The sequence below is a fragment of the Poecilia formosa genome, unplaced genomic scaffold (genome assembly GCF_000485575.1).
Source record: "Poecilia formosa unplaced genomic scaffold, Poecilia_formosa-5.1.2 Scaffold55, whole genome shotgun sequence".
Lineage (NCBI taxonomy): Eukaryota > Metazoa > Chordata > Actinopteri > Cyprinodontiformes > Poeciliidae > Poecilia > Poecilia formosa.
Window position 1 is genome coordinate 2,702,004 of NW_006799994.1, and position 14,452 is coordinate 2,716,455.

The following is a 14,452-nucleotide window of genomic DNA, read 5'->3' on the forward strand; positions in this document are numbered from 1 at the left end:
TGCATCATCGCATCATCGTTAACGCATCACCGCATCATCGTTAACGCATCATCGTTATTGCATCATCGTTAACGCATCACCGCATCATCGTTAACGCATCATCGTTATTGCATCATCGTTATCGCATCATCGTTAACGCATCATCGTTAAAGCATCACCGCATCATAGTTAACGCATCATTGTTAACGCATCATTGCATCATCGTTAACGCATCATCGCATCATCGTTAACGCATCATCGTTAACGCATCATCGTTATTGCATCATCGCATCATCGTTAACGCATCATCGCATCATCGTTAACGCATCATCGTTATCGCATCATCATTATCGCATCATCGCATCATCGTTAACGCATCATCGTTTCATCAGCAGATATGTTGACATGTCATTCACTGTGCAGTGGACCCCAAAGTTTCTCAGTGTGGCATTTGCAGATTTTCTTTGGCGTTCACATTCAAACCAAACCAGAGTTCACTTCAACTGAACCCAGACCGAAGTCCGGAGCACCAGAGGTCAGAGGTCGATTAGCATTCACACCTCACCAGCCGAACCGGATTTCCAGACAGACTGACTGGAGCCGGATTAAAGCGGACAGAACAGGCCTGGTGGGAACGCACTGTTGGATATGCTGACAGTTTTCTCCACTTCATCCTTATTTTATGGGTCGTTAGTTGGTGAAATCTGTTGTTTGGTATGAAATAGCAGCAGATCTTGCATTTAGCTTTTGGAAAGTTAAATCCCTTTCCCCCCATTGTGATTCTTGCTTTGAACTTCATCAAATCACCACGTCTGAAAGCTAATTGCACCGAGTTTCGTCATCTGATTGGTTGATTTGCTTGTCGGCTATTGAAGTAGCTGACTTCCTGAAGCTAACGCTGACCTATGATGTGCAGAGATCCAGGCTGTCTGACAGGGACAGCATTGCCACAGAGGACTGGCTGTAATGATGGAGAGATGATGGAGTGGGAAAGAAAAGGTCACAGTTGCAATTTCAGGTGCAGGAGGAATATCTTGTTTGTCTTTGTAGATTGGACCCCGAAGCAGAACTCACTCAGTCATCCGTTCCCTTTTTCGCCTTTCCCGCTGCTTTCTTACTCATACCATCGCTCTCTTTTCCACTACCTTTTGCTCCGTGTGAGGAAGGCAGAGCTACAGCATAGTCAAGTGTGAAGAAACAAAGTGGAGAACAGCAAGGAGCCTTGATTTTTAAATTGAAAGGTGGGTGAAATAAGGTAGAGTAGAAGAAAAATAAAGTGTCCCACCAGGCGGTGTCTCGCACTTCCACTTTCATAGACAGCGATTGCCTTTCTGCCTGACATATTGTTCTCTCACTTATTAACGTAGACACCCAAGCCCAGAAATGTGTCTGAAGAGAAGAGAGAGGCTTTCTTTCTGCTAAATGAAAGGGTGTTGAGACGGCAGGGAGCTCAGAGCGGTGGGTGACCGCTGCCGATGAGATGACACACAGGAGGGGAGGCAGTTTAGAGACGGGGACAGGTGTTACAGGCGAGGGATGGAAGAGGAAGGAGAGGATCATCCATCAGCATCAGCAGGCCGCCTCATGGAGCAGCTCAGATGATTCGTAATGAAGTCCCAGACGGAGGAACCGACGGGGTCGAGCCGCCCGAGCAACAAGGACGTCCTGGTTCTGTTTTCACACCGAGCCTGAACCTCCGTCTCGTCTCTGAAAACCGGTGAAGGGTGAAGGTCTCTGCAGACTTCCTCCCTGTTGTCTCTGCTGCTTCCTGTCTGAGTGGATCTGTGACAGGATGGAGACACAGATCCACTCAGACAGCTGCTTCACGAAACTCTGCAACCGTTTCCACGAGAGAGCAAAGACCGAAGGAAGCCTTGGCACATTCAGGTTTTACTCTCATTCTGGAGTCAGTCTAAACTTACAGCTGCCAAATATATTTCTGTTATCCACCATCCCTCCGTATGCATGAGATGATGGAAGGGCTGATTATGATTCATTTGGGTTTCATCAGTGGTGGGCGCCACTAGCTAAAAGGTTAGCTGCGCTAACCCCAAAGCACTAATCATAAACATTATTTCTGCAAATGCTAGCTGCTATGGCAGTATAGCAGCTAGTGGAAGCTAATGCTAAAATGCTAATTTCAACCAAAACAGGACCAAACTTGTTAGTAGACACCTAACTGTACGGTTTGCACTTCAGGAAGTGACTTTTTTTTCACTCATGGTTTCAATTTCATAGTTGCTGATTTTACCGAACTGGCTACGACACCACAGGTGACACTGCAGTGATGCATTCTGGGTACTGAATAAACATTTGCTGCATCGCATCACGAGTGGAGGATGTGAGGAAAAGATTCAGATTTTTGTGTTTGTTCAATTTGCTTCCCTGGTTGTTTGTCTGTTGTGTGTTTGCCAAAAAAATGGAAACATGAGAAGAGGAAGCGGAACTGCAGTGTAATCAATCTTCAAAATAAGAGCATGGTCTTACTTCAGTCGGTTACCAAAACGTTAACACGGGTGTCAAACTTTAACTGAAAGTTTACAGAACAGAAGCTAGTGCGCTAAACGGTTTCAAAGTTAGCTAAAAGCAAATCAAAGCTCTGACATTAGCGGGTTATGGGAAGTGGGTTTCATGCTTTTAATCTCAAAAGGTTTTACAAAGTAAGATGAATTTCTCCTTGTGCCGTTGTTTCAGAGCGAGTTCCCCCACATGGCCCAGTTCTCCAGCCTGTCGCCCATCCCGGGGTTCTGCTCCTGGCTTCAAGGCCTGCTGAGCCAGTACAGGAAGGAGGGCCGGGGGGCCGACCTCTTATCGGAGCAGGAGTGGCGCGAGGTGGAGCAGGCCCTGGGCTCCGACGCGGGAACCCCGCCCGTCGACTCTCTGCGGAAGCTCATCGCCACCGGGGAGTGGACGCGCTCCGAGAAGCTGAGCCTCGCCCTGGAGCCCGTCCTGATGCGCCTCTGCGGCTGGTACCTCTACGGAGAGAAGCGCCGAGGCTTCGCCCTCAACCCAGTGGCCAACTTCCACCTGCAGAACGGCGCCACCATGTGGCGGATCAACTGGCGCGCCGACACCAGCCCCAGGGGCGTGGCGAACTCCTGCGGCATCATGGTGAACTACCGCTACTTCCTGAACGAGACGACCAACAACAGCGTCCTGTACCTTCAGAATAAGGCGGTGGCGGCTTCGCAGCAGGTTCTGGGCCTCGTGTCGCAGTTCCAGAAGAACAGCAAGCTGTGACTGCGTCGCATTCAGCAGAGTATCAGGCACTGCAGACGCAGAAAGAGGAGCAAGCTTCCACCAAAAAACTGAGATCAAACATTTCTATTAAAAAAATCAGAAATTTTTAGATTAATCTTGGAAATTTCAGAGAAAAAGACATGGAAATTTATGAGTTACTAAACTTTAAAAATGTAAACTTTTGAAACTTAGAAATTTTAACATTTTCTCTAGAAAATTTCTGAGTTTTTCCAATTTAATTTTTTTAAAACTCTTAAGATTCTTTGTCAGAAATGAGCTGCTCTTTTTTCCTGTGTACAGTGGCCGTGGTAGTTAAACTTTAACAGTTTAGTTTTTGTTTGAAACAGACTGATGTGTTTTGTCAGTGTTTGAGGGCCCCGGGCCCCCCGGGCCCCCTGGGCCCCGGCGATGGACTCCTGACGTCAGGAACAGAAAGTGGGCCGTTTCCTCCATGATGTAACTCGGCCCATCTGCTGCGCGCCTCATTAGATTTCTAGCCAAAGCCGTTTGATATTGTGTAAGTGATTCCCAGAGCAGACTGCAGCTAATGAAGCAGAAGGCATCCATCAATGCCAAAGCATGTTGGTAGGTAATAGCATGTAATGGGGGGTTCTGGAATAAATGATGTTTATTCTTTCATCAGGATGAGCTGCTGCACCGTAAACAGAACAAAACAAAGATAAATAGATCTTTTTCTTTCTTCAGCTTCACCTGCAGTTGCTCTTCTTCTTCTCGCCTTTAAAGCTCATTAAAGAAGCATGAAGTCGCCCACTGGAAATATTTTCATAAACTAAAAAAATAAACATTTTTCTGTTTGTTAAACTATCGTGCTGACCTAATGTGTTGCATTTTTCTTCTGTAATGATTTTCCCCTCCACACTCAGTCATAATCATTCTCCAGAGATCATTGATGTCCTAAGGACTCGGTGCCAAGCAGGTCTCCTCTCAGCCGCCCCGTTGTTGTGGAATAATACATCACAGCAAGTTGACTGTGAAATTACATTTTATCTCAGAGGAGTCAAACTTTCTTTTTATTTTTTCAAACACATCTCCTTTCTTAGCTCTGCGCTGCTCCGTGTCCCAGAAACTAATGGAGTGAGAAATAAAGTTAAACTAAATGGTCAGATTGATGGAGAGGGTGTGTGTGTGTGTGTGTGTGTGTGGGTGGGTGGATAATGAGGCATGAAGAGGACAGTTGTTTAACGTTTGCCCTTCTGAGGCGGCTGTAACATCTCTGGAGACGTGGGACAGGAAGAAAACGGGTTTCTGTGGAGACGGAGGAACGTTCAGCACCGGCTGGAGCTGAACGGACACCGCCACTTGTTGCCATGGAAACAACTCCAGCATGTCACCCGAGTGCTGCTCGTTTTGACTCGCTCTGGCCAAAATAAAACGTAATAGAGAGCTGATGCTAATATTAGAAGCAGCCAATAATATCTATGTTCATCAAACTGTGACTTCATAATTCAACAGTTTTAGGATTTAGTTATTGATTGGAAATATTAAGTAGAGTTAAAATCACATCAGTGAGCATCTTTGGACTGGAGGACCAGCTCAGAAGTTTACATACACATCCCTTCCTTTGGAGGCAGCAGCATCAGAAGGGAAACCAGAGGCGGAGCTAGACTTCAGCGTGAAAGGGGCCAAGGATGAGAGGGACAATTAAACTCACATTTTATATATATATATATATATATATATATATATATATAAAATCATTGTTTTCCTTCTTTTACATTGTTTCCAACCTCTGTGTCAGTCATACTTCACATGTTAAAAACATGGATAATTCAGATGATAATTTAATCAAAGACTAAAAATATTGGTGAGTTCTCTTTTCCTCTGAAATCTCAGTGTTTATTTAAAATCTGACGTTTGGGCTGTTGGTTATGTAAATGTTTTATGCTTAATCTGACCAAAACCTAAAATCTTTAATGGCTTTAAAGTGAAATAAACAGGGAAAGTGCTTACATGGGGTTCTTCAGAGATTTTAATTTAAATGTGACATCATTAAATATTCATTACCAACCATCAGACGATGTATTCAAACCTTTATTGTTTTTTTCTTTGTGTTCAGTCTTGATTTTTAACTGATTAATTTCCATTTTGTCAGGTTTTTGGTCCTGCTGATCAGTTTATCTGATGGATATTTTACCAACTGAACGCCGAATGATCCCAGAACCAGGAAGAAGACCTCGTTACAATCGACTGGATATTCTCTCTTTTGAGGAAATTTGTGCCTCAGCTAAAATAATCCGGTAGCGCTGACAGTCCTTTTAATTTGCGGCGATGCTGCGTGCGTGTGTGCATGCTGATGGCGCATTTCATCGTGAGGAAATTGCCTTAGGAATGAAGCTAATCCATTCTTTCCAGATCAAAAGTGACCAGAATAGCAGAGAGGAGGCTGTGGCGCTTTCACACTGAAATTAATTCTGATTAGCTGCAGATTTCAGCTGCACGTCTCCATCTGCAGAGACACGAAATGAGGACATTTGCAAGAAAGAACTGGTTCAGAAGGAGCAACCAAACAAGCATGGCTGTTTGTAAAACATGGGATTAAAGTGACACTTATTTCACATGAGCGCCATCACCTCAGTGCAACGCTGCAGATATTTATAAAGATTCTGGAACTAAATGATATCCGATAGTTTCCAAAGCGTCTGAATGTTAGAACTCAGCAGCAGAAGAATCCAGACGGTAAATCTAGACTATGGCTGAAAATGATGATCATGAAGTGATGAAACGAATCACATCCCAACCGACCACTCCTGGTCCGACTCCACATCCAAACAGAACCGGGTCAGAACCGGGCCAGAGGCTGCAGCTCCACTAAAGGCTGCTGTTAGCGTCATCAGCTTCCTGCTGACTGTCTGCTGACCGTCTGCTGACCATGCCGTCGCTCTCAGCAACTTTACAATCCATCCAGAGATGGCGGCCATCTTTACTGCCGTAAACAGAGCGCTGCAGCGGCCATCTTTACTGCGGCGGCCATCTTTACTGCCGTAAACACGGCGCTGCTGGTGGACGGCTATGTTGGCTTTGGGGTCGGAAACCGTTCATACAGGAGTCTGACTCCGATCGCTTTTAATTAGTGCCATGAACAAACATGCAGAAAACCAATCGGGTTTCAGAGAGCCACTGGAATAGCCGAGCTTTAGCGAGAATGTGGCTTATGTTGAATAAATCGCAGCATGGCTGGTCGACTGCAGGCTTTCTAAACCATCAGATCCATTTTAGTTCCACAGATCAGATTTTTTTTTGGGGTCAAAAGGTCAGAATTGGGCTGTTTAGCCATGAAATGAATTGGATGGGAGTTACATTTTGTTGCAGTGTGAATGTAGTGTCAGTGTGATGAAGACGATGCTCAGGGTTCGTCATCTCTTCATCAGCTTGCTGAGTTTCTCTGGTTCTGGAGCTGCTGGCCCAGCAGATGACAGAGGAACAGGTCGCTGACCTTTCACCTCTCAGAAGTTGGTGAATTTTCTCTTTGTGGACCATCCACTCTGTTAGTGCCCCGTGGAAACGTTCAGCCGCCTTATTGCTGCTCACATTCCTGACATTTGAAGGAAATCGATGCCTGCTGCATGCAGAGGCTCCGGCTGCTGCAGCGCATGTTCCAAATGTCACTGTGTGGTCCGTTCGCCGCCGCAGTCAGGGAAGAGGGTTCAGCCGATACGGGCTCCTCCTGCAGGCTGCTGACGTGTGTGTATGTGAGTGTGTGTGGGATTCATTCAGGTGCGTTAATCCATTCATCCCGCTCGCCGTCCCCGGCCTCCTTCATGCTTCTCATCTCCAATCATCTCCATTCTCCTCCTCCAACCTCTGGCAGCCCAACCAATCCTCTGGACCGTCTTCAAAGGGCTTCATGCTTCTGTGAGCAATCAGGACACACACACACACACACACACACACACACACACACACACTCCTGCAGCTCGTTCCACTTTGCATCATTCAGCCTTCGGAGGGCAGCAGAGTTTCACTCAGACTCTCTCCAGGTTCAGTGAACCAAACATTTCCATTCTCCTGTTTTCCATGAACTCCAATATTACATCAGACCAAAGAAAAACATTTGAAAAAGAGAAATGCTAAAATGTTTTTTTCAAAATGTATTTTTAATCGGAGATTCTTCAGGACGTGTATTTGTATAAAAGGTTCTCAGGTCAGATTTGTTTCCCGGTTCTTCAGTTTCATGTTTTAGAAACAAGAATGAGACTCAAAAGTTAAAACTTTTTACTCATTACAACATAAGGCGTTAAACAGACGCTGCCGTTTACTGCATGTAAAATACTTTCTGCTTCAAACTCTCCACATAACCCCGCCTCATAGATCCTCCTACATGTCTCCCATTAACTCCTCCTGACAGGTTATAACCATTTAAATGCTAACTAAATAAAAAGTGTCACCTGATCTTGTGTGATTAAAGCAGACGCCTCATCAGAGCGTCTCTCTGCGTCTTTTCCCACAGTGCCTGACTTTGTGAGCGATGTCGCATTTATCCAAGGTAATCCCTAAATCCTGTTTTTACCCACAGCTATTTGCTTTGAAAGGTGCAAACCAACTCCAGCCAGCAGGAGTTTGTTGTGATTTATCGGAGCGTTGCTGCTGATGAGTTTCACACTCAGTCCTCTGGCTACTGAAACAAAACATGATGGAAAGTAAATGGTCCATGCGGCCCAGCCACCGGCTCCGGTCACCGACGTATCGTTTCTCATCAGGAACGTCAGTTGTTATCCCAGTTCAGGGAGACGGACTTTAACTCATCGTGTCTGTCACGCTTCACTTCCTGTATTGATCAAACCGGGACAGTGTGCAGCTTCAAAGCAGTTTGCATGTTTGTATGATTAATAGAAACACATATTTAAGGAAGTTATGCGATTTGTTGATGTTTCCGTTCTGGTGAAGCTAACTGTTGACTGCATGGCGGAAAAGTTTCATGATCACAAAGGAAATGATGTCAGCTGAAGCTGCGGCGTCCTTCCATCAGTTTTCATCAAAACGAAGATGAGACGACTCGTCCATCTGTCAGTCACCGTGTCAGACGGCGTGTGTTCAGGACGGCCTGATAAATGAAACCTGGAGGAACATCAACGGTCCCTGAAGGGAAAACATCACAAGACTAAAAGCTTCTATGCTGAATTTATTCCAGGATATTTTGCTTCTGTCAAACAGAATCATGTTTAAAAAAACAAAAGTGTTTTAATAATTTTGTTGTTAAATAAAAGTTATTGTAATCCTGCTGTTTTCTGTGAGGCTCTGAATGATTTGGTCCTTGTAGAGACAGAAAGACGCGGCACGGCGGAGATCAGCCAGAGGTTCTGTTCGGGTTCTGGATCTGAATCTTCCTCTGGATAAAACCTGCAGCGCTCATCTCTTTACCAGGTGGATCCTCCTGGTCGGCGGATCTCCACTGAGCTTTAGAGCCAAAACGTAAAGAAGACAGAAACATGATGTGGCTCAGATGTTTGGGTTAATATCGGGTTAGCTGCGTCTGGTTGATGCTCGTGGTTTTATCGGATCAGTTCAGGTCCAGAAGTCGGTCCAAAGTTGAAGATTTTCATCCCTTTAACGTAAACGTTTCCTCTCTTCTGCTGACGCCGTCACTGATCCCGTCGGCTGACCTCTGCTCCGATGAACTTCACCTGTCCTCTAACTTCGGATCGCGGTTAAGCTGCCTGCACACTGATCGGATCGCTCTGTGGCTCCCTCCCAGCAGCCGGGTTCATCTCGCTGCGAGGAGGCAGCAACGCTCTGCGTCTCTCCGTTCCTCTTCATCACATCCAGGGAAGAGCAGGTTTCCGTTTGCCTCCTTCAACGTCCTGATGAACATTTTCCCTCTTAACTTTTGCAGAATATTCTTTAACCTCTTTAAATTGTTTCTTCTAATCATAATATTTATATCTGTATAAATATTTAGCTCCAAAGTAAATACTTAGCTAGCTAAGAGCTAAATATTTTGCTTCTTAACTAAAAATTTAGTCTGGAGCTCTGTAGAAAAAATTGGTGCTAAATTTTTAGGTTGTGAACTAAATATTTAATATTGATTAAATATTAATTTGAATCTGTGACATTTTTAAATGAATGAATAATATGGTGAAAATTTGACTGAAAAATGAACCCAGTGTTTTATCTTACGACTAAATAACTAATTATTGCTGTTAAGTTGTGTAATCTTACAACAGGCCTCCGTTCGCAGTCGCCTCAATGTTTTTACTGTTACATGCTTCATGACCTAAACTGCTTGGAGGTCATTTTCTTTGGAAACATTTCCAAGAATCCCATCAAAGTGTCTCTGTGCTCAGGATGAATTTACAGCTGAAGTCTGTAAAAAGCTGCTGCAGCTCTGAGTCGTTTAGACAAACTGATCAGTTTCAGATATTAGGAAATCCTAATTACAGCAAAACAATTCAAAAGTGCAGATCTGTCCAGCCCTCAGAGGATTCAGCATGTGGCTGCGATCTGGGGCTGATCGGGGGAAGAGAGAGCATCGCTTCCTCCAGCAACTCGGGAGCTCAGTTTGGTTTCCCATGGAGCCGAAAGAAAACCATAAGGAAGCTGAAAGAACACGAACCAGAATGAAAAGGAGCAGAGGATGTAATTCAGAAATGAATCCTGATGAGAGGAGGAGCTGAAGAGGCAGGAAGTCGTGAACAGCTCACTGCTGCAGACGTTTCTGTCCCAGTGAGGAATTAAATGTGATAAATTTGATGTCAGGGTTTATGAATACTTGAGACCACGTCTAAAAAAGCTTACAGTATAACCGTTTTAATATTTCAAACACCAAATATGCTTTAATATGCATTAATAAACACTGTGTATATCGTTTTAGCGCGACTGCAGGAGCTGAAATACCCACAGGAAGCGTCACTCCCAGGGTCACAGATTCACAAGCTGCATTTTCTTTAAATACTTTAGATGTACTCTGAGAAAATTGGCGGATTTAAATCTGCGTTGTTAATAATCCAAACTGAACCGCTCCACTGTGTATTAATAACCAGAACCAGCATTCTGCACTGTTTGCTTCTCCTGAGAAAACTTTAAAAAAGAGTTTACTGAAAAACTGAAGCGGTTTAACTGATGATGTTCCCTGGGGGGATTTCCATATTTCAGTTTATGTTGAATGTGTGAAACAGAGGAAGAGTCGATGCAGAAAACTGCAAATGAGGAGTCATTAATAATGAGGTTTTGGTTTTCAGCCAAACAAAAAACAGCACTTTACCAACTGTACAATAAATCTGCATACAGTGTAAACCGCCAGTTATACAAGCCACTATGGCTAAAAGGAAAGAAAAAGACTAAACCTAAAGGCGGCAAAAATACAGCCTGCCTGCAGGCCTGTGCAGATGCTGTGAATGTCGGAGTCCAACCGACTCAACAGTGCAGAGCCTCTTCACTGAGAGAGCGAAATGTTAAAGTAAAACTCAGTACCTTGAGTAATCGTGATTTCCCACAGATTAATCGGGGCAGGACTTCATCCTGCGGTCCAGAAAGACCTCTCTGCGATCGGAAGGAAGCAGAAGCTCAGGAATGGTGCAGCTGTGTGGTCTCCACGTCCACAGCCACGTCCACAGCCCAGGGCCTCGTTTCCCACGGAGCCAGAGGTTCTCTGAGCGACGCGGCCCTCAGAGGGACCATCTGAAGTCCGTCTGTCGTTATCCAGTCCGGTAACGATCTTCTGCAGCTTCTTCAGTCCCACTTTGACAGCTTACAGTAGTCCTTATTAGCGAACTAGGCTAGCTGCACCATAACTCTCACCATAAGCGACAGAAAACAAGCGCCGAAACTCTGCCGTGTCCTGCTAATTCGCTTGTTAGAGTTTACTAGGACTTCTCCTGACTAGTCTGAGCTTACTCACTTAAAACCAGCTAGCTGCTCATCCCCTGCTAGCTCCTCTCACGCCGAAGCAAACTGTCTTTCCCCGGAAGGACCTCGCTGCAGCAAACAGGAAGAGACAGGTCTCATACCTTATTTGGAAATGAGACCATTGCATTCCGGAAGTGAAGGGGGCGCTGTTTCCTATATTATCCGCGGTCTCCCGGTTTTGTTTTCTTTAGAAAACTTTTATTATCTTCATGTTTAGGGAGGAGTTTCACTCTCAGCATATATTTAAACTTCTTTCTTTTATTTACTTCAGCGCAGCTCACAGTTCTTAAATTCTGAACCTTTCTGTGTATTTCTAAATCTGCTTTTTAATAGCAAATTTTCCGACCTGCTACTGCCTCTAGCGGCGAGGGGTTGGTAACACAACTAATAAAATTACATTACTAAATCAGAATACCATAAGCTCTTAGCTCTACATCGTTAAGAAAATAAAATAAATATTAGAGAATTTATCTTTTACGGTGCCAGTGATGCTGGAATTAATAGTGAATAAACACTGTGGTATTCTCGTTTAGTGACGTGCTTATGTTAATTGTGTTACCACCCCACGCCACTAGAGGCGCGGGAGTAACTGAATAACTGAATCTTCCTTCATTGTTGGTCAGATTTATTTTTGTTTGCAGTTTTTCCATTCATCTTTTCTGCTGCTGTAAACGGATCACAAAATCTTCCAGAGTAAAACTCAGAAACGTTTCATTCTCAGTGTTTTTATTCAGAAATATAAAATCACCTTCATGTTTATCTTGTTCCTTCTTGCGTTAATCTGAATGTCTGTGAAGCAGGAGGAGCTGCAGAGAAACATGCTGACGGCATCAGATCGTTTCTGTGATTCAGCTTCTGTTTCATAAAATCTATCTGATCACAAGAGTCGATGCAATCATGGCAGAACAGAACCGACCCGATTCTCACACACACACACACACACACACACACACACACACACACACACACACACACACACACACACACACACATAAAATAGTAAATATATAGAAAATTTAAGATTTTTACTTACAGATGGTAAATAAAAGGCTTAGTGGAAAATACTTTTAATAACGGCTGAAAGTTTATTTTCTAAACTCTGATTTAATCTGACAAACGAGCCTCATTTGAATATATATTCATATTTCTTGAATATGAATGTGTGTAAATAAACAGTAAAGTAAAAGCTACTATCCTGCAGCTTTCCGTTTTGTTCCAGAATGATGCAAATCTGCATCATGAATGATGCAGATGCCATGTGTTTGAACCGAAAACTGCAGGATGAACATGGCCAGTTTTCTCTGGATAGCAGCAAAGCACAGAGGTGGAAGTGTCATGCTGTGTGGATGGGGAGACCAAATGTGAAGTTAACTAAACATCTTCGTTTAGAACACAGGGTGTCCTAACTTTCCTCTCATTTAAAAGACAAGTCTTTAATATCCATCCATCTATGATGTGATTTATCGCCCAGTCATTTTTTCGCTCAGTGAATCCATTTCTTGGAGGACTTTGCTCATTATTTCAGCGTCATGCTGTGGGATCTGTTGCATTTGGACCAGAAAATCATTCCATCAAAGAATAAAGTTAGATGCTGACAACAACAACAGAAATATGATTAAATATCAAACAGGCTGAGTTTGTGGCCAAATCGCAGAGGAAGCATTTAAATCGGAGACTTTAGCGGCTTTAGTTTCAGGTCAGATTGTCTGACATCCTGAGTTTCATACAGTATCAGAAAACAAGAAGATCTCTCAGAACAGAACTGTTAGAGAAACAAGATAATCCTGTATTACAGCTGCTGGAAGCTGAAATATTTAGTCACGAGGATTAAATAAAGACCTAAATTAGGAGACTTTAAATGCTGATGCTGCTCTGATGTTTGGCTTTAGTCTGCTGCAGGCAAAAACACGAAGCAGAAAACCTGCTGCAGGTTGTCAGGATGTTCATCTGGTTAAATCAAGACGACTGGACTTTTACTGCTGCAAAGATTCGAAATGGACACAAACATTAATCAACATCAGGTAAAGATGTAAATATACCAGATTTAATAACAAGGCAAGTTAAAAACCACAACAAGATATTGAAGAAAATGTTTTGAGTCTGCAGACAAACAGTTTGGATGTTAGTATGAGAAATAATCTCCAAACTGCTTCCATAAAGTGAGTGGAAGCTGTTATTAGAGGAAACGTGATGAGTCATTAACCGTCAGACTGAAATCATTTTGTGTTTCAAAATGGCTCTTTAAACAAACGCTGGCTATTAAATAATTACATGCAAATTGGCCAACAAATAACAACATGATTAATCCATGTTTGGGTTAAATGGAGCCGTTTCGGGACGGAGACGTCTGAGGACCGTCGATAGCAGGAATAATTGGCTGTGGTGACGGATGAAGATCTGGATTGATAATGGCTTCAGCTGAGAGCTTCATTACCAACCGGCTCGTTCTGCTGTAAATGCTCCACACTGACGCTCTAATTGAAGAGCTTTCAAACTCTAGACTGGAGCTTCCTAAATCATCTCCCTAATCATTTACACAAACCACCCTGCTGCAAAAGTTCAGGCACAACTTCTAACTGGTAATACTGGTGCTACTGGTCTCATAAGACAGGAAATATTACGTGGTGACCTCAGCAGTTTATAAAATGATTTTAATCTGTGGCGGCTGCCTGCTGGCGCTCTGATGACGGATCCAACGCTCCAGCTGTTTCTGCAACATCTGCACCTTTCAGTCCTCGTCGCTTTAAATCTGTTTGTCGACAGCAAGAAGCACAGTGGTCACACAACCATCCAACTTCTGAATCCCTTCTGTTTCTCTGCAGCGTCTGCGTCAGTCTGAGCCTGGGCGCCTTACAGAAACGCCTCCATGCTGACAGGAAGTGAACCTGGCCATGGCAGGAAGTCTGGAAGGTCAGAGGACAAGGTGATTGAAGCATGAATGACCAACAACGAAGAGAAGAGATGATAAGCAGATAAATGAAACAGAATGAAAATAAACATTTTTATTTTACATCAAACTTTAGAAAAACTAAGTCAGGTTTATGTTTGTAACACATTTCAGCAACAAGGCAGGTCAAAGTGCTTTATGCCATAAAAACACTAAAAATAAAATAAAAGACAGAAAACCAGTTTCAAACTTTTGATGAGTAAAATCATCAACACACACAAAATCAGATTTAAAGGAGGTCAGTGTTTCAGCAGTTTTTCAGTTTGGAGTCAGACTGAAATCACTGTGTTTCAAAATGGCTCTTTAAACAAACGCTTTAATTTTTAAAATAGAATTACTCTGGCAGACTGGTCCCAGGCTGGTCCCAGACTGGTCCCAGGCTGGTCCCAGACTGGTCCCAGGCTGGTCCCAGACTGGTCCCAG

At 43.6% G+C, this 14,452-nt stretch overlaps 1 protein-coding gene and 2 long non-coding RNA genes across 6 annotated transcripts in view; 1 reads left to right on the top strand and 2 right to left on the bottom strand.

Moving 5' to 3' along the window:
- mlycd (malonyl-CoA decarboxylase) overlaps positions 1-4,037 on the top strand; it is a 15,479-nt gene extending 11,442 nt beyond the window's left edge. The window contains exon 5 of the mRNA XM_007553270.2: positions 2,674-4,037. Coding sequence (XP_007553332.1) covers positions 2,674-3,219 — 546 coding nt within the window. The 3' untranslated portion in view covers positions 3,220-4,037. The remainder of the gene's footprint in view (positions 1-2,673) is intronic.
- A 2,883-nt stretch (positions 4,038-6,920) lies between these two features.
- LOC107836388 (uncharacterized) overlaps positions 6,921-14,452 on the bottom strand; it is a 15,344-nt gene continuing 7,812 nt past the window's right edge. For 2 of the 4 annotated variants that reach the window (XR_001662274.1, XR_001662273.1), the window contains exon 2: positions 6,921-7,147. This is a non-coding gene — a long non-coding RNA (uncharacterized LOC107836388). Of the gene's footprint in view, positions 7,148-12,051; positions 14,407-14,452 lie in introns of those variants that run through there. The other 2 variants (XR_001662272.1, XR_001662271.1) reach the window with 2 other exon arrangements.
- Positions 8,344-11,171, bottom strand: LOC107836389 (uncharacterized). The gene is made up of 2 exons (XR_001662275.1): positions 10,648-11,171; positions 8,344-8,634 (listed from the first exon to the last, which is right to left on the bottom strand). It is a non-coding gene; the product is annotated as an uncharacterized LOC107836389 (long non-coding RNA).